Genomic DNA, 27,760 nt, shown 5'->3' on the forward strand with positions numbered 1-27,760 from the left:
GGTGGCTCGGTTGGTTAAGCCTCTGACTCTTGATTTTGGCTCAGGTCATGATCTCATGGTTTGTGAATTTGAGCCCCATTACAGTCTCAGTGCTGACAGCTGGAGGTCTGCTTGGGATTCTCTCTCTGTCCCTCCCCCACCCAAATAAATAAATAAACAAATAAATAAATAAATAAAATAAACTATTAAAAAATCTTTTAAAAAAAGGGATTCTCGCTCTCTGCTTCTGCCCCCTTTCCCACTAGCGCGCTCTCTGTCTAAAATAAATTTTAAAAAACGTTTGGCACATGAAAGACAACAGAGTATTAGTTTATGACATATGGAGATACCAGCTGTATGAAAGTTAAATATTTGAACATTAAATCCCCCTGTGCAGTGCAGATTTGAGATGATGTATAAGAAAACTAAGGTTGGATAAGTAAACTGGGGTCAGAATATGGAGGGTCTTCAAAGAGAGAACTTTGAGTTTAATAAGCAACCAAGAAGGGGTCTTGAGGGTTCTTGAGCAGGGACAATGATGAGGAAAAGCCATTAGTATGATAATGCTCTATAGGCTAGAGGCAGAGACACTGGATTCAGAGAAGCATGCTGGGAATTCTAGAAATTCATCAGTGATAGAATGAGGAATTTTCTTTTTCTTTTTTTTTTAATGCTTTTATTTATTTTTGAAGGAGAGAGAGAGACAGAGCATGAGCGGGGGAGGAGCAGAGAGAGAGGGAGACACAGAATCTGAAGCAGGCTCCAGGCTCCGAGCTGTCAACACAGAGCCTGATGCGGGGCTTGAACACACAAACTGTGAGATCATGACCTGAGCTAAAGCCAGACGCTCAACCGGCTGAGCCACCCAGGCACCCCAACATGAGGAATTTTCAAGAGTGGCAGTGTAGCAGAAGGCAATGATTTCTTCACATGTAAGACAGAAACCATGGTGCCCACTCAACAAATATCTGTTAAGTTTCCATATACACTAGATATATAAAGGACAGGAAAGAGAGAATGCCACTGTTCTGGGCCTTATACCTTGAAGAAATAGTAATACCACTGATGAAAATAGGAACATTTTTGTCCTCCTGTGTGGACTGCTGCATACCCTTTTCTCACTTAATTCATGATAAGTAACCCCCAAGAGCCTCTGTCCTTGCCATTTTTCTGTACAATAACTTCTAAGGGGAATCCAAACATTCCTGTGGCTTTTTTCTGGTCCACCAATCCTTAAGGAGAAGTCCAATTGTGGTTACTGTTCATGTGCTCTGACCTACTGGTGGTCTTAACGTCCCTCCCCCCTCCCCAAGTCCCATGCATGATGAATTCTTCTGTGGGCCCTTTGCACCAGAGATTGCTATCATCAATTTATGTAAAAGCAGGAAAAGGGTCAAACTGATTTTATGCTACACCTAGGTCTTAGAGAAAAGTCCTCAAGGATGGTCCAGACCATCTCATCAGGGTAAAAGATCACTGACACTGACCGAACTTCAGCATTTTGGTTCCAAATTCTTGGCTAATTTCAGTTCCTTACTTGACGATCATGAAATCAGCAGGAACTCACAGACCCCAACCCTGTTTGCGGTCTAACTATCCGACCTTCTCACACTTTCTCTGTATCATCATAATTTCTGTTAATCTGAGCCTCTTGCTTTGCCTAGTTTAGTCTACTTATCTTGCTCCTTTAATTTGATCCCTGTTTTAAAAGCCTTCAGATCACCTCTGTAGAGCTTTTTCCTCAGGCTCCACTCTGCTTCTACCCTCACCTAACCATGTCCTGGCTCTAATCACCTCCTCTTCCGAAGCCCACACATAGCTTCTACCTGACCTATATACCAACTACCTGACCTATAGTTGGACATTGCCTTCCCCAGAATCTATAATTAGTTGCCATGTAATTTAAAATGTCAGTAGTTCACAATGTTCTTCAAAGGGTACCATGATCATGATCTCTGATTGCTCCAAACCTAAGCAGTTTGAGAACTGCTGATCTATAAAATGGGGCTCAGATGACCCGGCCTGCCTACCTCACAGAGTTGTTGTGAGGATTAAATGAGATTATATATGGAAACTGGTTTTGAAAGCTTTGAAGTGCCCCACAAATCCACGGGATTGCTACTGCCAGTCTTCTGAGACCAAGCAAACAGTCACTGGGCACCTATACTGAGGCATACAGATGAATGAACAGTAAGGCCATTGAGACAGTAAGTAGAACCTAGGTCTTAAATTTATGACATGGAGCTTCTCCTTGGTCTCTTTAGGCCAAATCCTCTTTTGGGTTTTGATAATTCGATTTCGTTATAGAAGCAAAACAACTCACGTAGAGGATTTGGAGTATATAGCTCTTTAATTGGACCACCTTCTCTTTCTCTTCCCTCCCTCCCTCCCTTCCTTTCTTCCTCCCTTCCCCCTTAAAAAAAATTCTCAAACCATGCTTTTCTACACATAATATGGCAAACACAAGGAGTGTTTGGGGACAGAGAAGAGGTAGATTTCATCATACGTGAGTCAATTTTTCTAGAAGCTGTTGGATGGTCAGGTAAGTAGCTCAATCACCTGTAACTCCCTAGACTTTTGCCACTGTCATCTTTTCAATAATGCTCATTGGGACATATGTCAGGATCTAATTTGAGAACTCTACTACAATATGCTCTATGTGTTGCATGATGTAGAAAAGGCACAGTCTGCAATTCCCACCTTGCCTAAATGAACAATTCTGAGACAAAAACACCTTGTCATCGCCTTCCCTTGGCACTGGAATTGGTATTTAATCAGCCAGCATTGACACGCGAAAACAGTTTGGTGCTTGAGTAAAACACTGTGCACTCCTCTCCCCTCATCCCCTCCCTAGTTGCCTTCCTCTTTCTCTCCCCCAACCTCCTCCCCCAAGAGATAAAGACAAAACATGAGCACAACAGATGCAGACATGCCTAGGAGATTATATTATCACTTTCAAAAATGTAAAACCACATAAATTGAAGGTTTCACAATAAAACACAAGGCTTTACTTAATTGGCTAACTGGGGAGCACATGGAAGCAGGTTAGGAGTAACTGGAAGTAGAGAGAGGAAGATTTGGGAGCAGAATCTCAGAGAAGGGTCCATTGGCCAATGCTGGGGAACTTGGTCTCGAAACTGGAGTTCACAGACAATCTTCATAGGATGTTGGGAATGTGAGCAGTGCTATTTGCAACCACTATGCTAGATTGTTACTACAATGGGTGTGTGGGGAAAGAGACTTTTCCTCATTAGTAGAGTATCACAAGTCAGTGTGATAAACAGGTCAACTGTAGGGGCATGAATACTCAGTGGTGGGGAGGGAAATGGTGACAAGTTCTGGAAAGAACTTCACAATGTACATTCCAAAGATGTCTCAGAGCCAAAGAGAAAAATGGCAGATGTTACTTATTTGAGAAAACTGTAAGACAGCCTCAGGCCCTCCAGAAATGGTTGAGAACGCAGGAGAAGAGAGCTGGAGGTTCTACTACAGCAACAGGTGCTTAGTAGGAAACACATCTAGAATATACAGATGCCACAGTCAAGTCCAGATTTCATGTGCTTCCAAAAATAGAGAAGGTGGACCCAATGCACCTTCAGAGGAGGCGTCAGTGCTTAAGGCCACACATTAGATTCCTTCTTTTATGTTGGCTGGATAGAGTAAGACCAGATTTACCATCATTTTTCTGAGTCAGTGCTACTGGCAGGGAGTTAACTCTTGCAGGTAGTCAGGGGCAACCCAAAGAGAGAAACAAAGCAAAAGAAATCGTGTCCTTAATCAACATTCCTCCCTTTCTACTTGGAAACTAAAAAGCCTACCCTTCTGTGATATCCAGCAGCTTTAAAAGATGGAGGAGAAAACAGCTAAGCTGGAGACTGGACATGAACAATACATATGAAGAGTCTTGAGACTGGCCAACTTCTGGGGAGGGGATAGTATCTGGTAAAGGGGACAGGGGGTGGGACTTCTGGAGGAAAAAAAAATTAAAGGAGAGTGAGGAGATGAAAGAAGGGAAGGTTTAGATTGTACCTCCCTCCACTGTTTTAGGAAACATCTAAGAGAGGACATCATGAAGGTCTGGAGCTAGAGGCCTCACACTGTCACAGAGAACAAAGAACCAGATAGCTAGAGGCCATCTAGAGGCACCCTCACCTCTCATTACTACATCTGTTAAGTTTTATCACTTTTATTTGAGACAAAATTTTTTACTGAATCTGTTTCGGATTGTGTGTGTATGCTTTTGCTTAAGAGGGAGGATAGCCAAGATGTTCAACGGCATGAGGAAGAGAATACATCCTCACGTCAATGTCATATAATTTCACGGTAAAAGATGTTTGATAAACGAATCCAGCCAGGGAAGAGCCCCCAATGGAGATGGCATTAAAGGGTCAAAGACAGAACCTATCACCTGGTTGAGTGAAGATGTCAAGGATATAGCTTGGGATATGCTTTGACCCTTTCCATACATCCTCCACTCTTTGATGCGGACAACTGATTTTTTCTTGATCTTAAATAAAGTCATTTGCAGGTGTGCCTTCAAGCTCCATTTCCCATCCACACTGCTACACCTATAAAGCCACCACTCTCTGGGTTTTGACAGTGATGTCCAATACCTTCTCATACCCTTTTATTATAATCCGGAAAGATTTCAAAGAGGATGATAGCTGCTTAGTGTTACCATTTATCTGCTCTCCTTGAGGCTGCAGTGGAGATAATCTAAACTGAGGGAAGAGGTACATATTCCCTGGGGGAAGGGCTAGTGGTCGTGGCCAAGGTTCTGTTCCTCACGGTTATTCCTAATGGTGTCACTCTGGGTGAGTCCTTCACCCTTGAGCTCCATTTTTTAAATCTGAAAATCAAGAGAGTCCTTGGCCCCTGAGGACCTTAACTTTCCCAAGGCCCTTTCCCCTTCTGGTTATAACAACGATTCAGAAAACTGTGCCATCAAGGGGAATGACCAGTTGTGATTGTTACTACAGAAGCTGATTTGGGAAAAAGCATACTTCCTAGGAGAGAGGACTATGAAGCAAAAGATCAGCACACCAGGTGAAAAGGGAAAGGGGATCATATCAGCAATCAGAAGACAAAGTCAGGGTGTAGGGGTGTAGTCAGATACCACTGCCAAAGAGACAGGCCCTTCAATGTGTGTTTATGTGACTCACCAGGGAACTTGATGACAAGGCTGATGGTGGGTGGAGAAGGTAGTTTACGTGTGTGAAAGGGAATGATTCTGTTATGAGGCATTTTAGGGGGAAAGAAGTTGGATTTAGCCAACTCCTTTCTTTCCGTTTTCTTCATTCACTTATTAGGAAAAACGAACAGAATTGAGGGGGGTGGTCAGGATCTGGAGAGGCATTCCACAATGACTCATACAAACAAAAACAATGGAGCTTAGGAAAGAGCCTTTTTCAAATCGAAGTTCAGGGTTTCAAAGAACTCATTTGTTTTTCCTTTATCTTGCTGTTTATTTTTTATTAACAACAGCAGGGTTGGGAGGACAAAGAGACTCAGAAGGCTTTTCACAGACCCAGAAAGCACCTCCAGAGACTTGGGCCAGCAATTCACCTAAGACTCTAAGTTTCCTTATGTTAAATATATTCATACAGGGTCAGGCACTGAAGATGTCATTTTATTGTTTCTTATTAAATCTAAGATACCACAATGGTAAGATACACGATTAAACTGTCAATTATATTATACCATGCCATTTGTAAGATGCATTTTCATCTTAGAGACGTTAAAAATATATTTTTGGTAGGGGCACTTGGGTGGCACAGTTGGTTAAGTGTCCGACTTTTGGTCTCGGCTCACGTCATGATCTCACAGCTCGTGAGTTTGAGCCCCGCATCAGGCTCAGCGCTGACGGTGCAGAGCCTGCTTGGAATTACGTCTCTCCTTTTCTCTGCCCCTCCATGCTTGTGCTCTCTCTCTCTAAATAAATAAACTTAAAAATAATTTATAAAAATATATTTTGGATGAATAAAATGTATTAAATATCCTAACTCTTTGAATATTGTGGTTTGTGTTAAAGTCTAACTTTAACTGCTCCCTAGACACCATCATAGCTAGGGATGTGGTCAGGTGACTCCAGCCAAGACTTTATTAATCCTCAAGGTCTTTTTCTTTTTCTTTTTTTAATTTTTTTTAACGTTTATTTATTTTTGAGACAGAGAGAGACAGAGCATGAGCGGGGGAGGAGCAGAGAGAGAGGGAGACACAGAATCGGAAACAGGCTCCAGGCTCTGAGCTGTCAGCACAGAGCCCGACGCGGGACTCGAATTCACGGACCGTGAGATCATGACCTGAGCCGAAGTCGGACACTTAACAGACCGAGCCACCCAGGTGCCCCTCAAGGCCTTTTTTCTAATACCTGGGTCAGAAGGCTGAACGCCAAGCCAGTAGACCTAAGTGGAGGAGACTTTGTGCTGTGTTGGTAGCAGAGGCACTGGGTGGTAGGGTATAGGAAAATTGATTGTCTTAGCAACTTGAGAGCAAGCCATAACAATGGGCCAAGGATAAGAGTGCTCTTCAATTCCAGTTCTAGAGCTTGACCGTATAGTTATCTCAATGTTGTTCCTTCTTCAATGGAAGAGATTTGGGGCCATCAAGGCATCAAATCCATAAGATCCACAGAATGTTTCATTTACCTGTCTAGAGTATCGGCTATGTTGCATTGTAGCTAATGTTGCCTGTATTTCCTGTGAAGGAATCGTTTTTGGTATTGTAACATCTCCTCCAGTCTAGTCCAGTTGCCTAGAGAGAATATGGGCTTAGAAAAGAAAACAGCCTGGGCTACAATCCCACGGATGGCTAGTGTAGTAATGGGACTCACAAGGAAATGTACTCAACTGAGAAAAACTGACTGGTTCAGTAAACTGTGCGAGTGCCTACTTCTTTGTGTTTGTCATCCTCACGACAACAGCAATCAAAGTAGGTCCTGTTATTGCTTCCATAATGCAGATGAGGAAAGGGAGGCTCTTGGACAAGCACCTTGTCCAGATGATGTGGCCCGTAAGGCAAGGGGCCAGGATTTGAATGTGGGTGGTTGAATTCCAGAGCCTGTGCTTTTCATCACTATATCCATAAATAAGAAAGAAATCTTGCCATTACGGAGATTCAGACACATAAACTAGCCATGACATAAAGAGAAAACTGCCTTAAAAGATATGTGAACAAAGTGCCCTGGAGCCCAGAGGAGGAAGCTATTAAGTTCAGGGATCTTTCATAATATGAAAAGTGACTATGAGAGCAAGTCAGCTACATTTTCTATTTTTTTTTAAGTTTTATTTATTTTTCAAAGAGAGAGAGAGAGAAACCGAGAGAGAGACCGAGAGAGAGAGAGAGAGAGATCATGGGTATGCATGTGCATAAGTCAGGGAAGGGCAGAGAGAGAGGGAGAGACAGAATTCCAAGCAAGGCTCCACACTCAGTGTAGAGACAGATGCGGGACCCGATCCACAATCACAAGATCACAACCCGAGCCAGTATCAAGAGTCAGACGCTTAACTGACTGAGCCACCAAGGCATCCCTACACTTTCTTTTTAAGAAGGGACTTCCCTTATTGTTCTATAACCTCAGACCACGGGTTTCCCAGATACCATGCATTTGCCTATTTGTGGATTGAATGGCAATACCTTTTCTCTAAGGCTCATGGATGTATATCAAACACAAGGGTTTTCAGCGAATAGCCAGTAAGGGTGATGTAAACATATTGTTTGGTTGTGGAAAATTTCACCCACACCCCAAGGTAGAGAGGACAGTATAATAAACCCCGAGTATCCCCTGCCCAGCTTCAGCTGCTTATCAACATTCTGCTGCTGTTCTTGCTTTAGCTGCACCTGCCTGACCCACACTTTTTTTTTTTTTTTTTCCTGGAGCATTTAAAAGCATATACAAGCATCCGTTTAGTTTCACTAGTAAACACTTCAGTCTGAATATCTATTATACCAAGACTTAAAATATTAACGACAATACCATTATCCCAACCAATGAAATCAACAATAATTCCAAATATTCATCTGATATTCAGTCTGTGTCTAATTTTTCCTGATTAATAAGCATGCTTTTAACAGAAGAACTTTTACTTCTTTTGTGCGGAATAGAGGCGCACAGTTTTCCCTCTCAGTTCTATTCTGGCATATTTGCAAAGACACAGCCTTTCCGAGGAGCGATTTAGGTTGTTAAGAAGTAAAAATAAAATGAGTTTTCATAGATCACACATAGAACGTAACTGTATTTGTAAGGTTAAAGCCACTAAATAAATTAAAAAAACTTTTTTTAACGTTTATTCATTTTTGAAAGACAGAGAGAGAGAGAGAGAGAGAGCATTGAGCAGGGGAGGGGCAGAGAGAGAGGGAGACACAGAATCCTTAGCAGGCTCCAGGCTCTGAGCTGTCAGCACAGAGCCCAATGTAGGGCTTGAACCCACGAACTGTGAGATCATGACCTGAGCTGAAGTTGGACGCTTAACTGACCGAGCCACCCAGGTGCCCCAAAGCCACTAAGAAAATTGAAAAACAAATGCCTGGTAATGATGGAAGCGAAATAGCATGTGCCAAGGTGAGGAACTAGGCTGCAAAAATCCTATTAAAGTATAAGCCTATTCTTGAGACACTAAGGTTACAGGCTTCTGGTTCCATTTCTGCATTTTGGTGTTTACCCAAAGATTTGAGTGTAGCAAGCTGGGCAGTGGCTTAAGACCAACGTCATGAACTATTTTAATAGGAATGAAAAGGCTTATGGTGTGTGTGTGTGTGTGTGTGTGTGTATTTAAGAGAGCTTCTGAATATATCTGACCTGTTGCTTCTCCTCTGAATCTTAGTATCGTGCGTGTGCATGCACACACACGCACACACACTCTCACACACACACACACACTCACACAGAGTATATTCATTCTATATTGGATATCCATGTTGGTTTGTCTGTTCTACTCATTGGCATTGTTGACTGGGAGGAATACTGAAATGAGAAAGGGCATAACTCACTCTCCCTGTTCCTATGAACTTGACCTTGGGAGAGAGGCAGGGGGTTTAGAACGAAGTCACCAGCATCTCAGAACTCAAGAACAAATGGTAGAAAAAACAGTGTGGGGGATGGTGACTACCACGGTGGGGTTAGGTGAGAACTGGGAGTAGAGAACAGTGACACAGGTAAAGGGAAGGACTTGGGCAAAGGCCTCGAGATGACAACATGGGCATTCTGAAAACTGAAAGCCATTCATCATGAGGTCTTCTCAATGTGGCAATTATGACTTATGGAACATTTTGGGCTGCCCTTTAAACATAGCCTAGAGTTATTTGGTGGGACTCTCACAAAAACCAAGGCTGCTTTGTGATTAGGAACATTTTCTTTTCCAAACGCCAGAAACATAGGCTGTAATAATAAACTACCATGGTTACAAAGCTTATTTGGGGTTGAAAATGCCAGCCATATTCTAGCTAAGGTTTGTTGTCTAGAAAGTGCTGTGGCTGAGTACTCAAGCCTAGCCTTGGACTTCAGGAGTTGGCTGGTGGTTCCTAGATGTTGTAGGCATTGTTTCTCGGTAACTCAGTTTTCTTGGGTTCAAGAGAGACCTTTGCAGAATTAGCTGAGAAGGGTTGGGGAGGGGCTGAGAAGAGGGAGGGACTCAAACATTTATTCAGCCATTGGTTAACATAAGGCGTCCACATAACTTCTTTTGAGACAATGCAGGACAAAATACATGTTAAATTACAAAACAGCATACAAACTGTAAGGTGTGCAGAAAAGAGTTTGGAAATATTTCCCCTTTGATTACACACTTCATAGAGTCTCAACAACAGCTCTTTTGAAGAATGTGGTATAATTGAGAAACACATGTATGTAGTTTTTGCTTCTTTTTTGTGGTCTTCACGCGAATCCATTCTTTCAGGTTTTTCTAGTTTGTCAGTTCACACTCTTTACTACCTTTGCTGATCGGACACACTTTAACTTACAGAAGCATAAACTAGCTTGAGCACTCTGCTGGGGAAGTCAAAGATCCAGTGGACATAATGAAAGAAGGAATCTCAATGATTCAGAAGGGCGAGGATCAGGTGTGTAATTAGACAGGTCGGGACTTATGAGGGTGGAGGGAACACACCAGAAAATGTTTTCTGTGAGCGGTGGGTGTGATCCGCATCTCTCGGTAGTCAGTACTGTAACTCTTACAGACACCCAGCCGAGCTCTGTGTGGGTTTCTTTAAAGTAGCATGGCTTTGTTCACAAAACGTAACAGCCCAGAATCGTTCCACCTGAAGAGCGCATATTTTAAGTGGCTTTGCCTGCTGCTTTCCGTGGCTAGGACGTGCAGCCCTTACAACACGTTTGCAGCTTTTCATTATTTTCAAAACAGCCCATTTCACTCAGGTTCCATCCAAGTCTACATTTGGGGCCCAGGTTACCTGGGATGGCTGGTTTGTAAGATAATGAGGGGGAAAAATGAAGGTCTGAAGTTGCTGTCACTGCCTTAAGGTCAGAATTAGGAGGGAATCATGAGTAATTAGGTGTAATCCCTTAAAAAAAAAAAGAGTATTGTTGTCGCTATGTTGGTTGTTAAGGAAGCATTAAGAAGGTAATTCTGATGTAACCTGGCAGGCAAATTTGCAATATTGTGTCAGTCTCTTAGGTTTCCTCTAGAGCATAAAGCACAAGAGTATTCTGTAAAAATACACTGATAGTCTCAATAATTAATCTGTTAAATCCTTTAATTTGAACCTCAGCAAATATTTTTCTCCTGTGTACAAAGGTAGCTCAACATTTATTGGTATTTCCTCTTGGTAACAGTTTCCATTTTTCTATTAACCTAAGGATCACCTTGATGTGAATTCTTCTCTAAAGATTCCTAAAGAAGTGTTTAAACAAAACCATATGGAGGCAAGATCTTTCCACTTACACATGCCGATGCATACCCCAGGCTAATTAGGGCAAACGGAAAGATGACACATGCATTAATGGGGGGGCTTTAAATCAATTACTTTTCATGAATTTAAGATTACTTCTGACGATTATGAAAGGACACTTGTGAATATAAAAGTAATATATTCTCATTGAAAGTAAGTCAAACTCTAGCCATTGTCCTGGGACAATATGTTCCATTGCCGTTGATCCTTGAACCCTACTAATACCTGGACTGCACGTCTATCTGTGACTCTGTTCTGCAGGTAAACGTAAGTATATGTGACAAATAAAAATTCTCTGCATGTTTCAGTAGAAAAAAAAAGTCAGAAATAAAGGGGAAATTTGGACAAGAGATAAAAATCTCCCAGTGTTCCATGTCTTAGGGAAAATCATTATTAACAAAGACTGGCATACTATTTCTTTCTATGCGTACTGCATATGCATATTAGGCAATGGAGAGCATACTATAAGCACTTTGTTGGTGCTATTTTTTGATTTTTGATTTTTAAGTAATCTCTACACCCAGCGTGGGGCTCAAACTCACAATCCTGAGATCAAGAGTCCTGCGCTCCACTGAGTGAGGGGGCAAGCCAGGTGCCCCCTATAAGCACATTTCCTATACTGTTTTCCACTGAACATTATGCCATAACGATTTTTCATGTTATTAAAACTCTTTGTAAATATAATATTTAATGGCTTCATAGTATTTAATACTATAAATATACCATGAATTCCATAACCAATTCCAGGATTTTTAGTCATGTAAGTTGTTGCTAATTTTTAATATTAAAATGCCATGATATTTTTGTGCATAAATATTTGCCTCTAAGTCATATATATATATATATATATATATATATATATATATATTTACAGAATTCTCAGACTGGGAATTACTGAAGTAAAAAATATGCATGCCTATTTTTCAAGTTTTAATACATGTTGCCAATTTTTTGGACAAAGGTTGTACCAGAGTACATTCCTTATAGAAGTTCAAGGAAATGACTGTGTTTAATAGTCAACTCCATGTTATCACTAAAATAAATACCACCACCACCACCAATTTAGTAGGCAAAATTTTACATCATTTTAATTTGCATTTCTTTCATAATTCATGAGGCTGCTCCTTTTCTATCTGTATTTCTTCTTTAATGAATTGCTCGTGCATATCTCGGCCCCAAACAAAATGTTTTCTAAGGGCTATTTATTAAGTCTTAATACTTCAGAGTATTATTATTTTGTCATGTATGTTTTTGCTTTGTTGGAAACTCCGTTTATGGTCATTTTTGACTTGTGAGAGAAGTTTTCACATTTTTTGAAGTTTATTCATTTTGAGAGAGAGAGCAAGAGCGTGTGCATGAACTGGGGACGGGCAGAGAGAGAGAGAGGGGGAGAGAGAGAGAATCTCAAGCAGGCTCCATGCTGCCAGTGTGGAGCCCAATGCAGGGCTCAAACTCACGAATCATGAAATCACGACCTGAGCCAAAATCAAGAGTCAGATGCTTAACTGACAGAGCCACCCAGGCGCTCCAGAAGTTTTCATGTTTTGTAGTCAAATACATATTTCTTTTGTGAGTTCCTTAAAATTTTATTTTCAAATTATTTTTAAAGTGTACAAATCAGTGGTTTTTAGTCTATTCACAAAGTTGTGCGACGATCACCACTATCTAATTGCAGAACATTTCATCACCCCCCAAAGCATTTTGCCTATTCTGGGCATTTTACATAAATGGAATCAAACAATATACGGCCTTTTGCATCTGGTTTCTTTCATTGTGCACAGTAATTTCAAGTTCCCAAGGTTAATGTCAGTCTTTGTTTTTTGTCTCCTCCTGACCACATTTGGTTTTGCTACATCCTTTGTCCTTTTTGAGAAGCCATAGGAACTTAAGATTTATTTGGTTATAGCACACCCTAACCCACTGGCTTCAGTTAATTTGCTAGTCAGCTTCTAGTAAACATGATTGATATTAATTTGAAAAAGAAAAGATTTACTTTTTTTTTTTAGATTTATTTTTGAGAGAGACAGAGACAGAACATGAGCAGGAGACAGGCAGTGAGAGAGGGAGACACAGAATCTGAAGCAGGCTCCAGGCTCCCAGCTGTCAGCACAGAGCCCGATGCGGGGCTTGAGCCCACAAACCGTGAGATCATGACCTGAGCCAAAGTTGGATGCTTAACCGACTGAGCCACCCGGGCACCCCAAAAAAGGAAAAGCTTTACTATAGTAGAGAAGTATCTTTCTAGTCTGAGTTTTAGAGATTCTGATTGAGAATGGATATTAAACTTTGCTGAAAGCTTTTCCTACATCTGTTGAAGTGATCACATGACTTTTAGTACTTGATGTTCCCATGATACAGGGTAGGAATCACTTTACTGTGGTTGAACGATTTTTTCACTCTTGTGGCAAAACCATATTCCATTTGACTGTCATATATTGTTGAATTTGTTTTTATCTATTTCTGTTAATTATTTTATGTTTGCCATATAGATATTCTAAAGTTAAGAAGTAGTATTTGAAGACAGTGAAAAGAGCACAGACATTTGGGGCCAGACATAGCTGAGGGTTTTTTTTTTTTTTTTAATATTTATCTATTTTTAAGGGAGAGAGAGAGAGACAGAGCACAAGCAGCAGAGGGGCAGAGAGGGAGACACAGAATCCAAAGCAGGCTCCAGGCTCCGAGCTGTCAGCACAGAGCCAGACATGGCACGGACCGCAAGGTCATGACCTGAGCCAAAGTTGGCTCTTAACCGACTAGACGCCACTATGAGTTTTAATTCAAGTTCTAATAGTTATAATTCTGTGACCTTGGCATTTTTCCTTAGAATTTTTATTATGCATCACTTTTGTAGATTTGTAACCAAATGAGCATGGAAAATGTTATATCTTGTTTTTTTTCCCCCTAAGTTAACCTTGTACCACAAGCATTTTCCATGTTACTGCATAGCTTTGAAAGCGATGTAATATGTGATTCAAAATGAGCATCAGGTAGCAGAGTTTAGAATTCCTTACTGTTGAACCTTTCATCCACGTCCATATTTTAGCCAATAATAATAATGCTATGATCAACTCAATTCTGCCTAAAATGTGCTTTATATTAGCTCAAAGTGTATAAAAACACTTATTTGTAAGTTCATTTATTTATTTTGAGAGAACGAGTGAGTGAGAGCAAGGGAGGGGCAGAGAGAAGGAGAGTCAGAATCCTAAGCAGGCTCCATGCTGTCAGCGAGGAGGAGCCCCACAGGGGGCTCGAACTCATGAACTGGGAGATCATGACCTGAGCCAAGATCAAGAGTTGGATACTTAATGCACTGAAGTCACAGCAGGCGCCCCTGTACAAATACTTTTAAGGATACATATGGTCAAAATGCTTTCTAAAATTATTATACTGATTTACATTTTCACTGACAATGTATAAAATTTCCTACATTTGCCCACATTGTTTATTAACATTCAAAATAAGTCACTGCTGATCCAGTAAAAAAAAATGGCTTCTCACTATTGTTTGAATGTACATGCCACATTTGTGAGGCCCAACATTTTCTCACATGTATATGAATTTACTGCATTTCTTTGGTGGGTTGTCTGAGTTCTTGAATTCATAAATCTTCTTCAATTTATATAATAAAGATATAATAAAGACACTGTTCCTTGGTCTGTTATAAAAATCTGATTACGACTTTTTAAATGACACCAGAACTTTCCAGATGCTATCAAATCTGCCCATCGTTCCTACCATGATTATTCTGACTTCTAGGCTTAGGAGAGGTTATTAAGCCTTCAAACTGTTAAGAAAAATTAATTCCCAAAGCCATTTTTATGGTTTTAATATTGGTATTTCACTTCCCTATCCACCCTGAATTTAGTTTTGTTTGTGGTGAAAATACAAATCAAAAGATTCTCTAAATTTTACCAATTGTCTAATGGCAGTCACTCCTTCTAATACTTGGCAACAAAAATTCCACTGGTCACTTACGATTTTTTAAGTAGAATATTTGAAATTATGTATATAAACTATCACATTGATGCTTTTGTAATTTTTTTAAAATTTTAAGTGGGCTTCATGCCTAGCACAGAGCCCAGTGTGGGGCCTGAACTTCGGACCCTGATCAAGACCAGAGCTGGCATCGAGTCAGGTGCTTAACCAACTGAGCTACCCAGGCACCCCAGATGCTTTTGTGACTCTTGATCCAGCATGCACTATTCGAATTACTGTAGCTTTTTTTAAAATTTATTTTGAGAGAGAGTGCGAGTGGGGGAGGGGCATAGAAAGAGAGTGAGAGACAGAGAGAGAGAGAGAGAGAGAGAGAGAGTCCCAAGCAGGATCCACACTGTCAGCGCAGAGCCTGATGTGGGGCTCAAACTCACAGATCTTGAGATCATGACCTGAGCTGAAGTCAAGAGTTGGATGCTTAAACGACTGAGCCACCCAGGGGCCCCATACTTACTGTAGCTTTTCAGTGTTTTGAATTTTAGTGAAGATGGGCCTTTTCATCATTTTTCTTTAAAGTATTTTAATTTCCGGGACACCTGGGTGGCTCAGTCAGTTCAACGTCCAACTCTTGATTTTGGCGCAGGTCATGATTATATAATCTTATATAATTATGTAATTATAATATATTTATATCTTATATAAATATGCTGATATTATGAATAGGATCTTTTTCACTATATTTTCTACTTTATAAATATTCAGGAAAGCTCTTTTTGTATATTTATCTGTAACAATTCAGCTTACTGGACTCTGTTTTTAATGGATTTTCAGGCCTTTGGGTTTTCATTTTACAAGGTATATCACCTTCTGCCAAAATAAAACTTGTGACTATCAATTTTCTCATCTGTATACCTTTTATTTGTTTGATAAATTTATGTATTACTGTTTTGGCTAGAACTCACAGAATAATGTCCAAGATAAGTGGGGACAGCTTTTTTGCTTTGTTGCTGATTTTAAAGGGAAGCATTTAATACCTCACTACAGGACTGGTTATAGTTGGTCTGGAACAGATAGGTTTTGGCATCCTGGACAAACACTCTCACTTCCTTTTTAGAAATTTAAGAATTCATTGCGAATATATGCAGTATAGAAAATTTAAAAAAGAACATTCTTCAACTACTTTTAGTGTTGTTACTCTGTGACTCACATTTCTAGTTAGGAAATATGATTTGCAAACCTCATATGTATGATGGTTTATTTCATATTACTGTCTGCATAACACAGATAATTTGACTTATTGTGAAATATGGATTTTTTAACCTATTCAAAGTAACCCAATACGAGTTCTACTCCGTAGGCACACTTTCAGAAGTGAGTTTTGTTTTCAATTGCAGTAGCTTTCCCTAGCTTGTATTTTCTGGTACTCTCTTCCTTTTTGTTACTTGGCTTTCATTTTGTAGTTTTATGATTATGATGAAGATCAACATAGTTTGGAAGCTGACGGGACAGTGATAAGCTAAATAAGAGGTATGCTTGTAAGCACGTAAAATTGGTCGAGAGCGAATGTCAGGAGAAATAAGGAGAAGTCAACAGCCGGTACGTGCAGGGCAGTAAAGAGAACCACTAGGACAATGAAGATCTTTTTCATCATTCCTGCATTTCTTCATAGCGTTACAATGCACCCCATGGCCTATTTGGGAACATTTCTCCCAGAGGATGAAAGTGAGGTGATCGTGACGTTCCTATTTTAAACAAAACCTAGCGTTTGGCGTCTTTTTCCCCCAGAAGTTTCGGGAAGTCTTTATCCCGGCAGAAGTATGGTGATGGAGTTAGCGGGGACTGAGGAGCAGGTCCGCTCTGCCTTGGGCAGCATCAATTCTTTTTTTGCAAGTGAGACCAGGAGCACAGTTTTGGGGACCTTCTCCCATTTGCATTTTTCCTTCCTTTTCTCTGTCCTGCTATTCCTGTCTCCTTTCTCCCAAAGCAGTGAGTTGTGGAATTCTGACCCACAAGTGGGCTCTCTGTTAATCTTCCGGTTCTTGCATTTCTTATTCCAGCTGCTAGAAGAAAGGGGAGCGCTTTGTTTTGTGAACCATGACCATTATACTTTCTTCCTCTGTCCACTAAGTTGATTGCCTACAGCTTTACAAGTGCTGGGAAAGGAATTAGCCAGCCTGCCCTCTGAGCCGGGACAGCATTCTGTATGGAGGGTAGTATGTCCAATGCTTACCTGCTGATTAAATAAAGGGAAACCTTTACTGTTACACATACTGTAAAGAAGAAAGAGCTAGAAGGAAGGGGTCTCCTTAATTGGGATTTCTTGGTACACTGCTTGTGATCCTGTACTGTGCCAATAGCATAGATGAAAGATCATGACCCTCTTCATTATTTCCTGGACAGCTCACAAAATGGCACTATCCAGCAAAATATTATTTCATAGCAAAATATATTTTAATTGGAAAATCACTTGAAGTAACGGAATAAAAATGTGTAGCAGGAACTTTCCCAACAGACAGCAGAGTATGTACAGTTTGTGAGCGGAGCAGCATGTATTTAATATATTTTTATATAGAAAATACAAGCATATTTAAAAATGGAAACATGTAACAAAGTATGTCACAACGAATAACAAAACATAACACAAAATAAAAAGGTAAACCCAAAATAACAAGTTTACTAAACAAAACAAGACCCAGCACCGTGTTGGAATTTCTTTGCGTAAGTTCCAGGATGCCCAGGACTCCCAGGAAGAGATGATCCTGCTTTTAGGAGAGCTGGTTGGTTGTGCAGTGGTTAAAACCCAGTCCTCCTTTTCCTGGAACAAAAAAACAAAGAGATTCAACAGAAAAACTGAAGACGTAAGAGCTTAGGAGCTGATGACAACAGCATTGAAAGTCTCAGATGCCTGGGCATTATCTGTGACACGGTTTGTAGGGATGGGGGTCGTTCCTTGAGAACAGGTGCTACCTTATGGAAAGATCTGAGAATCAAAAGAACCCGGGTTTTGATCCCGTCCCTCTCACCAATTCCCTGTCTGATAATCCTCTTATCTCTAAAATGATGAGTTTGGACTTTGTGAACCTGGAAGTCTCTTAAGCATTAACAGTTGATGGTTTTGTTTACGGCATTTACTTAGGGTCAATTTTCTGAAGATGCTCATAGAGATCAGAGGAAACCCAGTCTCTTTCTTAAGGATGGAACGAACTGGAAATGATACAGGGTCTGCCTTATTCATCAGCAGAGGAGGTTAGAGGCTGAGGGATTTAATGGTTGCCATGGGGTGCTTCTCCCCCAGCTGTCACTGATGGCAGGAAGGCGCTCCATCCGTGAAGAAGCGTCTACTGAGCACCAGTTTTTGTGCCTGTACCAAGTCCGAGGGATACAATCTTCAAGGCACTCAGTCTTGTGGGAGAGAAGAAAATAAAAAATTGCTTGGAAATATTTACTGTTTTGATTTCTCAGAAAAGCTTTCTCTTCTCCCCATTTCAGGGAATCATACTCCACCTTTCTTTCTTCCAGGAACTGCCAGCCGCCTCTCCCCTTCACCCATAAGTAAGGTAGAGATTTTGACAAAATGACCCTTCAAGTTAGTATAACAGAACTCAACCTAGGGCCGCAGTTCACTGACCCCTCGTGGGCCCTCCAATCGATCTGCAGTAGTCAGTTCTTCTGGATTGTTAAACGGGGTCAGTGCCTTATTTGTGTGGATACCGTGGGATGACATGTGAAATGTGGAAGCTATAAGCAGGGCTGTCCCTCCACCTGAACTGAGCAGCAGAGAAAACCCCACTGCAGCAAAAGACAGGATGGAACAGACGCTGGAGAGAGGAGGGGAGACGAGAGGCGGACAGGCTTTAGGTGGCTTTCAAGTCCTCAGTCTGGTCCTCCTGATGCTCAGCCACCTCATGTCTTTGGGTGCAAGGTCCTTCTAGCCTGAGGACATATTCCTTTCTTTAGTGAAGCTAGTTAGAGTTGCAATAAGAGAGTCCCGACTGTTACACATCTCTTAGAATAACTGATCACAGTACAAGGAGGCAGGGACTTGCCCCATTTTCTGGGTTGAAGATGAACCTCTCCTCGTATGTGGGATATGCCTCTTAACTCATTTTGCTGAATATATACATCTGGATTCCTTCATTAAACTTTTGCTTTAAAAAAATCGAGATTTTGTTCTCTTTATTAATCATTTTCTTCACATAAGCTAATAATTATCCTTCCCCTAGTTGAGAAAGAGATCCTCTGGAGTATTTTGATGTTAGGGAACCACACAAACTCTGGGTTTCCTTTTCTTATCTAGAAGATGAAGGAGTTGAAATAGAAAGTATAAAATTATAAGAATTTTATAAATACTTCCTGTTCCTTTTTGAGTCACTGTCATTCTTAGTCCTTTTATCTTTTCTTTTCTCTCTCTCTCTCTTCTTTTCCTTTTTTCCCCCAGAAATCCATTGCAGTTTGACTCTCATTTTTTAAAATTCTTTCAACTCTGCTCTCACGTAAAACCATCATTTTTATCTTGGAAGTTTCTACATATCCATATATAATCCAAATTTGCTCTTTGGAGTTTATGTTTTCTCTCTGCAGAGATGGCATACACTTGATAGGAAGAAATTCATTGGCCCAGGGCTGATTTTTTGTTGTTGTTGTTGTTGTTAATAAAGTGTGTACTTAAATAGGTTTTTGCCTTTGCAAGCTGAATTGTATTCTAATCACAATGAAATTTTAAAAAATGGGAAAATTAGAGATGATTTCAGTTAGCTGAATTTCCCACTTTTTAAAGAGAATATGAAAATATCCATTTATTTTTCATGATTACTTTAAGACAGAAGTAAATGTACATAATACAAATCTAAGTGATGTAATACAATGACACGTACTGAAAACCTTAAAATAGAGCTGTTAATATTCCAACATTGCAACATCTGTGAGGACAACGTTACAATATTGAAAATATTTTATCCATGGTATGATGTAGTACGTCTGACATTTCCTGAAGTTTAAAAAAGTTTAAACCTTGAGGAAGAAAAACAAAGCTAGAGGCATCATGCTCTTGCATTTCAAACTATATTACAAAGTTTAGTAATCAAAACAATATGGTATTGCCATAAAATCAGACATGGAGATCAGAAAGACAGAAAAAAGAGCCCAGAAATAAACCTTTGCATGTATGGTCAATTAATTTATGACAAAGGAGCCAAGGATATACAACAGACTCTTCAACAAATGGTGCTGGGAAAACTGGACAGCCACATGCCAAAGAATGAAATTGGACCACTTTCTTATACCAAACATAAAAATTAACTCAAAATGGATTAAAGATTTGAATATAAGAGCTGAAACCATAAGACTCCTAGAAGAAAACATAGAACTTGGTGATGATTTTTTGGGGGGATTTGACAGCAAAAGCAAAGTCAAGAAAAGCAAAAATCAGCAAGTGCGACTACATCAAACTAAAAATTTCTTCACAGCAAATGAAACCATCAACAAACAAAATGAAAAGGCCACCTACTGAATGGGATTATATATCTGATAAGACGTCACCATCCAAAATATATAAAGAGCTTATACAACCCAATAACAAAACAAACAAACAAACGAAACAAAATAAAAACAAACCCCAAACAATTTGATTAAAAAATAGGCAGAGGATATGAATACACATTTTCCCAAAGAAGACATATAGCAGGCCAATAGGTACATGAAAAGTGCTCAACATCATCAGCCATCAGGGAAATGCTAATCAAAACCACAGTGAGATATCACCTCACACCAGGGAGAATGGCTATTATCAGAAAGACAAGAAATAACAAGTTTCCGCAAGAATGTGGAGAAAAGAGAACATTTGTGCGTTGTCGGTAGGACTGCAAATTGCATACTATGCAAACAGCATGGAGGCGCCTCAAAAAAGAAAAAAAAATTAAAAACAAAACTGCCATACAATCCAGTAATTCTACTTGTACTTCTGGGTATTTCTCTGAAGAAAATGAAAATACGAACTTGAAAAGATGTATGTACCATGTTCACTGCAGCATTATTTATAATAGCTAAGATATGAAAACAACCTAAGTGTCTATTAATTGATAAATGGATAAAGAAAATGTGACACACACACACACACACACACACACACACACACACACACTGAAATACTATTCAGCTACGAAAGAATGAAATCTTGCCATTTACAACAACATGGATGGCCCCTGAGGACTTTATGCTAAGTGAGATAAGTTGGACAGAGAAAGACAAATACCATATGGTCTCACTAATATAAATAACATCCAAAAAAATCCCTTACAGATACAGAAAACGGATTGGTGGTTGCCAGAGGCAGGGGGTGGGGGTGAAATGGATGAACGGAGTCAAAAGGTACAAACTTCTAGTTATAAAATAAATAAGCCATGGGGATGTGACATACAGCATGGTGACTACAGTCAAAAACACTGTATTGCATATTTGAAAATTGCTAAGACAGCAAATCTTAAAAGTTCTTACCATGAGAAAAAAATTTTGTAATTATATATGGTGATGGATGCTAACTAGATCTACTGTGGTAATCATTTTATAATATATATACAAATATCAAATCATTATATCGTATACCTGAAACTAATATAATGTATGTCAATTATTCTTCAATAAAAAAGTTTACATTATTTTAAACTATTTTTTCCTTAGACTTAATTTTGTGATAATCTTTTCTCAACTAACATACTTACTGGTTAGAAATGAGAAACCAATTGACAGATGTATTTTTACACTAAAATTTTTTAGTCAATTAAATACTGAATATATATATGTGTGTATATATATATATATATACACACACACTAAAAATATGAAACAGGAGTTTTGATTTTATTTAAAAAAATTTTTTTTCTAACGTTTATTTATTTTTGAGACAGAGAGAGACAGAGCATGAACAGGGGAGGGGCAGAGAGAGAGGGAGACACAGAATCTGAAACAGGCTCCAGGCTCTGAGCTGTCAGCACAGAGCCCGACGCGGGGCTCGAACTCACGGACCGTGAGATCATGACCTGAGCCGAAGTCGGACGCTTAACCGACCAAGCCACCCAGGCGCCCCAGGAGTTTTGATTTTAAAAATAAACATTTCTTATCAATTTCAATAGTATTTTTTGTAATCAGGAATGCAAATGAACATCATTAAAATGTACTGTTTATTATTTATTTTACAACCTTACATATGAAGAATGCAATCTTCTGTTCATGAAGGCAGTTAATTTATCTGTTTAATGAAAACTTTTTTCTTTTGTTTGGAAAACTATGGAACGTTGCATGAATTTGCATGCAATCCTTTTAGAGGACGCCATGCTAACTTTCTCTGTAGTGTTCCAATTTTGACTTTATGCGCTGCCAAAGGTGAGCACAAGATTATTTATTTGTGAGATACCCTTTTGTCAATCCTTAACTAACATTTCTTTGTGTGGCTTTAGTTCAAATTTAAAGAGTACCAGAAAGCAGATATTTTTGGAAAATAAAAGCTTCTACTTAAACTGGAGATACGTTCTGGCTTTTGGGACACACTTAACTTGAATTTTGATCTCTTTGTGTTATAGTTAAACATTTGTTTCTTCTAATGGTCTTACCTGGAGCAGTCATGTCCTGTCCAAGCTGAGAGACAATGACATCGGTTCGGTCTTATGCATTTTCCACCATTTAAGCAGGGAGACTGGCAAACAGCTGGGATGAAAAATTCATGCATTTATTTAATTAATATTTAGCAGGTTGGAAAACATCCATGAAGAGGTGTAGAATAAGATCTGATGCTGCTTTCCACTCCAGCCACTCCCATTCCTCACTGACCATTTGTATTACACATTCCTGCCACTCTGTTTGACCTTGGGTCTCATGTGAACTACCCACCATCCCTCCCTTTCCCTTCCAAGCTAGTCAAGTTGCAAATGTAAGTCCCAGGTTAAGTCCTGCCTGTGTATTGAAACCTCTGCTGATGACATTAAATCCACTGATTTTTCTCAGCAATTCTTTTTATTTATGCAACCGATGTGATGTATACCATTTTGAACTGCATATTTTTCAAGTGCAACTATTGCAAGTATTACTTTCTGCCATTTTCCATACTGCTGCCAAAATCACTTTTCTAAAAGAAAATCCGATCGTATGAGTTTCCTGCTTAAAACCCTTCAGTGGCTTCTGTTGCTCGTAAGACCTAATCCAGCATCTTGAACTTGGCACCCATTGCATTTTTCTACTCTGGCTCTGTCCATCTTTACAGCTTCATTTCCAGCCACACCCCTACATTCCCTCTATGGCTTCAGTCCTGCTATGGTGAACACACCTGTGTTACGCTTCCACACTTTTGACTAGAATGATCTTTTGGTGACTACTCTCGCTTTTCTGATTCTATGCTTGCGAAGACTTCTGAATGTCTTTACTTGGTTAGTGTACCTATCTTCACTGTTGGCAGAGCCCCTTTTAGAGAATTCAATTAGCTAGAATTATCTACTTAGAGGCCATTCTGCATCTTTTCTCCTGTTTCATACACTGCTGTCTGCTTAGTATGTAGGGAGTGTAAGCACGTGCCAAGATAGCTGCTGCGAGGTCAACAAGAAAGGAACACTATATGATGCAGCATCATTAGGGAGCTTATTCTAGTTAGGGAGCCAAGGAGCTAAAAGAAATACAAATAAAGCAGATCAATGGAGCTTTAAACTTCATGGTTCTAACTAACTGTGTAGTATCTACAGAAATGGAATGTTAGAAAACAGATTATTGTGGTATAAAGCAAGTTTGGGGATAAGAGGAAGCTTAAGCAGGGTTTTTGAGGTTGGATAAGCGTTGAAGAGGTAAGGGAAAGAGGGAGACTGTGAGTTTGTGCTGAGAGATGCGGGGAGAAGGGACTGACTATTTGGGGGTAATGAAGAAGCCATCACTGTGGGGGATGGTATGGGATTGGTAGGATGGGAACTGAGTTTTATCAGGTGCGCTGAAGCCAATTTAGGCAGAACCTTGGAGGTTAGAAGAATTTGGGCTGAAAAATTTGGGCTGGATATGGAGACAATAGGGAACCATGTTAGGTTCCTAAACAGGGCAAAAAGATAAGCCCAAAGTGGTACATAGTGATGTCTAGCTGGGAAATGGAGACAGAAAGATTAATCAATAGACTCTGACAGTGATTCAAACAAGAGATCTTTTACTAGCTGGTGACAGCGAGGACAGAGGAGGATGTAGGAGATACTGTGCAGAAAGAAACAGAAAGGGGCTGATACTGGTGATCGCAGAGGAAGGAGCAGGAGACTCAAGGATGCCTCCATCTTGAAGAGCGGTGCCCCCGCTGCAGAGTAAGATGCCTGGAAAAGGGCCAGACTCGTCTGCATGTGACTTCAATTTGAGAAATGCAGATAAAACATCACAGCTGACTTGTTAGAAACAAACACTATATAGATTGCGTTTAGAGTTTCAAACAAAAGCTTCACATTTGGCTTCCTCTGGTAGGTTTTTCCTTTCCTACATTCATGGGTGGCTGGCTTGAGGGAGGGTGACTACATGTGTGATTTTTGCCTGTGACAGTATGTTTCACTCCCATTCCCTTGGTTTACTTATTAATAGTAGCCCTTTCACTCAAAAAATGCCCTAGTGTGAAAGCTAAATTACATGGTCACCGAGCCTTAGAGTTCATGCCAAACCCTGGTGCCAATATGCCTGTTCTATTTGATGTTTTACCCACCAGAGAGGTGGTATAAATACTGCTTTCACGAGGGATGGTAGAGTGTTAGACATAATACAAATAAATACAGCAAGTTCTGTTCTTTTAACAGTTGCCTAAAGATTTCAGACTTTAAAAACCTGTCATTTATTTTTTTTTTTTTAAAAACTTAATGTTTAATGAGAGACAGAGAGAGACAGAGCATGAGCAGAGGAGGGGCAGAGAGAGAGAGAGAGAGAGACACACACACACGGAATCCAAAGCAGTCTCCAGGCTCTGAGCTGTCAGCACAGAGCCCGACTCGGGGCTTGAAACCACAGACCGTGAGATCATGACCTGAGCTGAAGCTGGATGCTTCACAGACTGAGCCACCCAGGCGCCCCAAAACCTGTCATTTCAAGCAGATTCATTTATTCGAAATGAGAAACTGATCATATGCAGGCACTTATGCTAGGTAGCAGACATACAAAGATCATGAAGAAGCATCCCTGCCCTCAAGTGGCATATAATCTAGTAGGAGCAAGGACAGATCGATAATCAGTTAAGACTTCAAAGTACAGAAGAGTAAATGTTTGAGACAGGCAAAGGTTAAGGGGACAAGATTTGTCACCAATCAATGAACAACAGTTTGTTACTGTTGTCCACGAAGGAACCATCTCTTTGGGGAGATTTCCACTTAAATGGTTTTTATTCAGGGTCGTGTTCTTTCTAGTTACCAAAATACAGTAATTTAGTTTCACAGAGTTTAAAATAAATATTCTTCTGAACCTCCCTCCGCATGCTTTCTCGATATTCTGCAAACAGAGCAGATGACGTGAAGAAGGCAGGCGGCTGAGCTGACTTAGAAGCTCTTCTTTGGTTCACGACCCTGACAGGTCCTACAAAGCAGCCGTAGAGTTCAGCATTGAGATTATCATTCAAGACACCATCTTGGGGGATTTGTGAAAAACCTTGGCATCCTTTTGTTTCACTGCCACCTCTGAATCTGAGTCATACTCATCAATGTTCTCCAGGGCCTCATGGAGCCAAGTCACCAAGAAAACAAACCCAGAGAGAAGACCTACCTGTATGACAGCGGGATCCTGTCCAGCCAGGTGGGCAATCACACTGATAAGGGGCCACACAGCGACCACCGTTCAGACAGGGGAGGATGCATATTGCTAGAAAGGAGATCGACAGGGATTAAATCAAAACACACACACTCAGACATACGTTCAAGTGTTCACAAAACGTTTTCCGGGAGGAGTAAAACCTTGAATGACCCACCAGATAGTCTCCCCGGATGTGTTCTGTTTATTAATCAGTATCACTGGAAAAACACAATCAGGAAAGTAAGGCTGGACCTTTAGCCTAATGAAATGACTCTAGTGCCAAATGCACTCTTTTAGAGAGGATACACCGTGATCGATGTCCGCTAAGTGCTGTGCTTTCTCTTCACAGGATAAGCGGAATGTTCTCCCGTTATTATTGTTTCAAATTTCCTTTTCAAATTACATAAAGTGCTCAAGAAGTTTGGCCGTCTCGAGGCTCTCTTATTGTCTCGAATTAAATCTAAGAACGGGTCAGATGGGCTCTCTGTAGGCCGGTGTTGGCAACACATTAGTAGCGATGGAACAGCTCATCCTTTATTTCCTTGAAGCAAAGGCCTGATGGGGACTGAGTGAGGCCTCTCCTACACTGTCCCCAGTGATCATTCTTCCTAGAAATTACTGAGCTCTTTAAAAGGGAATAGTCTGTTTAGAAGGAGTGAGGCTGTCTATTGGCTTGCTACTCAAAGCACAGTTCTCCAGCCAATAGCATTACCGAGGAGTTGGCTACAAAATGCAGAATTGCAGGTCCCAACCCAGAACTACTGAATCAGAATCTGCATTTCACATCTCCTAGGTGGTGCGTATGCACCTTAAAGCTTGGGGAACCCTGGTCTAATGCAGTAGCACAGGCACGTGCTCTGTGAACCAAGCGAGGCCTGCTGTCAGGGTCCCCCAGGGTAAATGTTTCCCCGGTCTTTGGACGCTTAGCATTAAAGCAGGTCAAGTTTGGGAGCTCTAAATGAGAAAGAATGATAGCAGAGCAGAGGGAGGAAAAACATGATTCTTCTTCTTTCTTACTCAGTGTGAGAACACTTGCTTTGGTGAGTTGTTGGCCTAAATTTATTTCCATTGTATATTTTTTTTCTTTCTAGATTAGTTGAAATAGTTACACTCAAAACAGTTTTAGAATCTCTTATGACATGTCTGGCCTTCAAAAAAATGATAAAACTGATAGAGGCCAAGAGCCATCACATGAATGACCCTGGATGTGATTTCCATATACCACTCCCAATGAAACAGGCAATAATTTTTCCCCACATATATTTTTTAAGATATTAAAACAGAGAATAGTTTAGACATTGAAACGTTTTTCAAAATCACTTATTCCCTTTCTCCCGCAAGTTCAAATTCAAACTTACAAGGATCAAAATTCTGTATTAATTTACTAAGCGTTGTGTAGACACAGGAGTGACCGCTTCCCCTATTTTTTTTTTTTAAGTTGGGAAGAACCACCCCCAATGAGAAAGAGTGAATGGTGGGTTGCAAATACGACACACAAAGTACAATGTTATGCAATGCTGTGAATTTATCCCAACTGCAGCAATGAGAGACACAGTATATAAATTGACTTGAGGTAGGAGAAGATGGGGGCTGGGAAACCCTCTATTATAAACTGCTTCCCAAGAAGATTCTTGGGAATTTGTGACAGGAGGTATGTGTGGAGATGGCTCTTGATAACTGTGTTTTCAAGGTCACTTATATTCCAATTCTTCTGCAACCAATTGACATATTCAGATAGACTCCAGATGCTCTTGTCTGGTCTACCACAGGACCAAATGAGCTCCTTCCACCAGTAAAGCCCACCAAAAGCAAATGAGTTCCTTCCACCAGTAAAGCCAGTTCCTTCCACCAGTAAAGTTTGCCTCCACCAAAGCAAATGAGTTCCTTCCACCAGTAAAGCCAGTTCCTGGTAACTCCCCTGATTTGGCAGCCTCCAGGCAAGGTATCAGGACTCAAAGTAAGATTTAAGGACATAGTATGTAAGGTCTGAGGAGACTCACGTTCTTCACAGAGGCGCCCCATCCAGCCATCTGGACAGGAACAGGCATTTGGGCGTTGGCAGATACCTCCATTCTGACATGGGAATCGACAGACAGCTGGAAAAGAAGCAGGATGGGTCACAAATCTAGGGAATTACAGAAGAGTGTCTGTCAGAAGATAGGATTCCTTATTT

General features: G+C 40.3%; 1 protein-coding gene and 1 non-coding gene across 2 annotated transcripts in view; both read right to left on the reverse strand.

The window, feature by feature from the left end:
- Positions 1–17,294: 17,294 nt before the first annotated feature.
- The window catches only part of SVEP1 (sushi, von Willebrand factor type A, EGF and pentraxin domain containing 1), a 200,297-nt gene continuing 189,831 nt past the window's right edge, over positions 17,295–27,760 (reverse strand). The window contains exons 45-48 of the mRNA XM_042912469.1: positions 27,588–27,683; positions 25,561–25,656; positions 22,419–22,512; positions 17,295–17,629 (exon numbers count right to left, since the gene is read on the reverse strand). Of these exons, the coding sequence (XP_042768403.1) occupies positions 17,608–17,629; positions 22,419–22,512; positions 25,561–25,656; positions 27,588–27,683 (308 nt within the window). The 3' untranslated portion in view covers positions 17,295–17,607. The remainder of the gene's footprint in view (positions 17,630–22,418; positions 22,513–25,560; positions 25,657–27,587; positions 27,684–27,760) is intronic.
- LOC122205719 lies at positions 22,090–22,199 on the reverse strand. The gene has a single exon (XR_006196222.1). It is a non-coding gene; the product is annotated as a U6 spliceosomal RNA (small nuclear RNA).

This window comes from Panthera leo, chromosome D4 (assembly GCF_018350215.1).
Source record: "Panthera leo isolate Ple1 chromosome D4, P.leo_Ple1_pat1.1, whole genome shotgun sequence".
In the NCBI taxonomy this organism is placed as follows: domain Eukaryota; kingdom Metazoa; phylum Chordata; class Mammalia; order Carnivora; family Felidae; genus Panthera; species Panthera leo.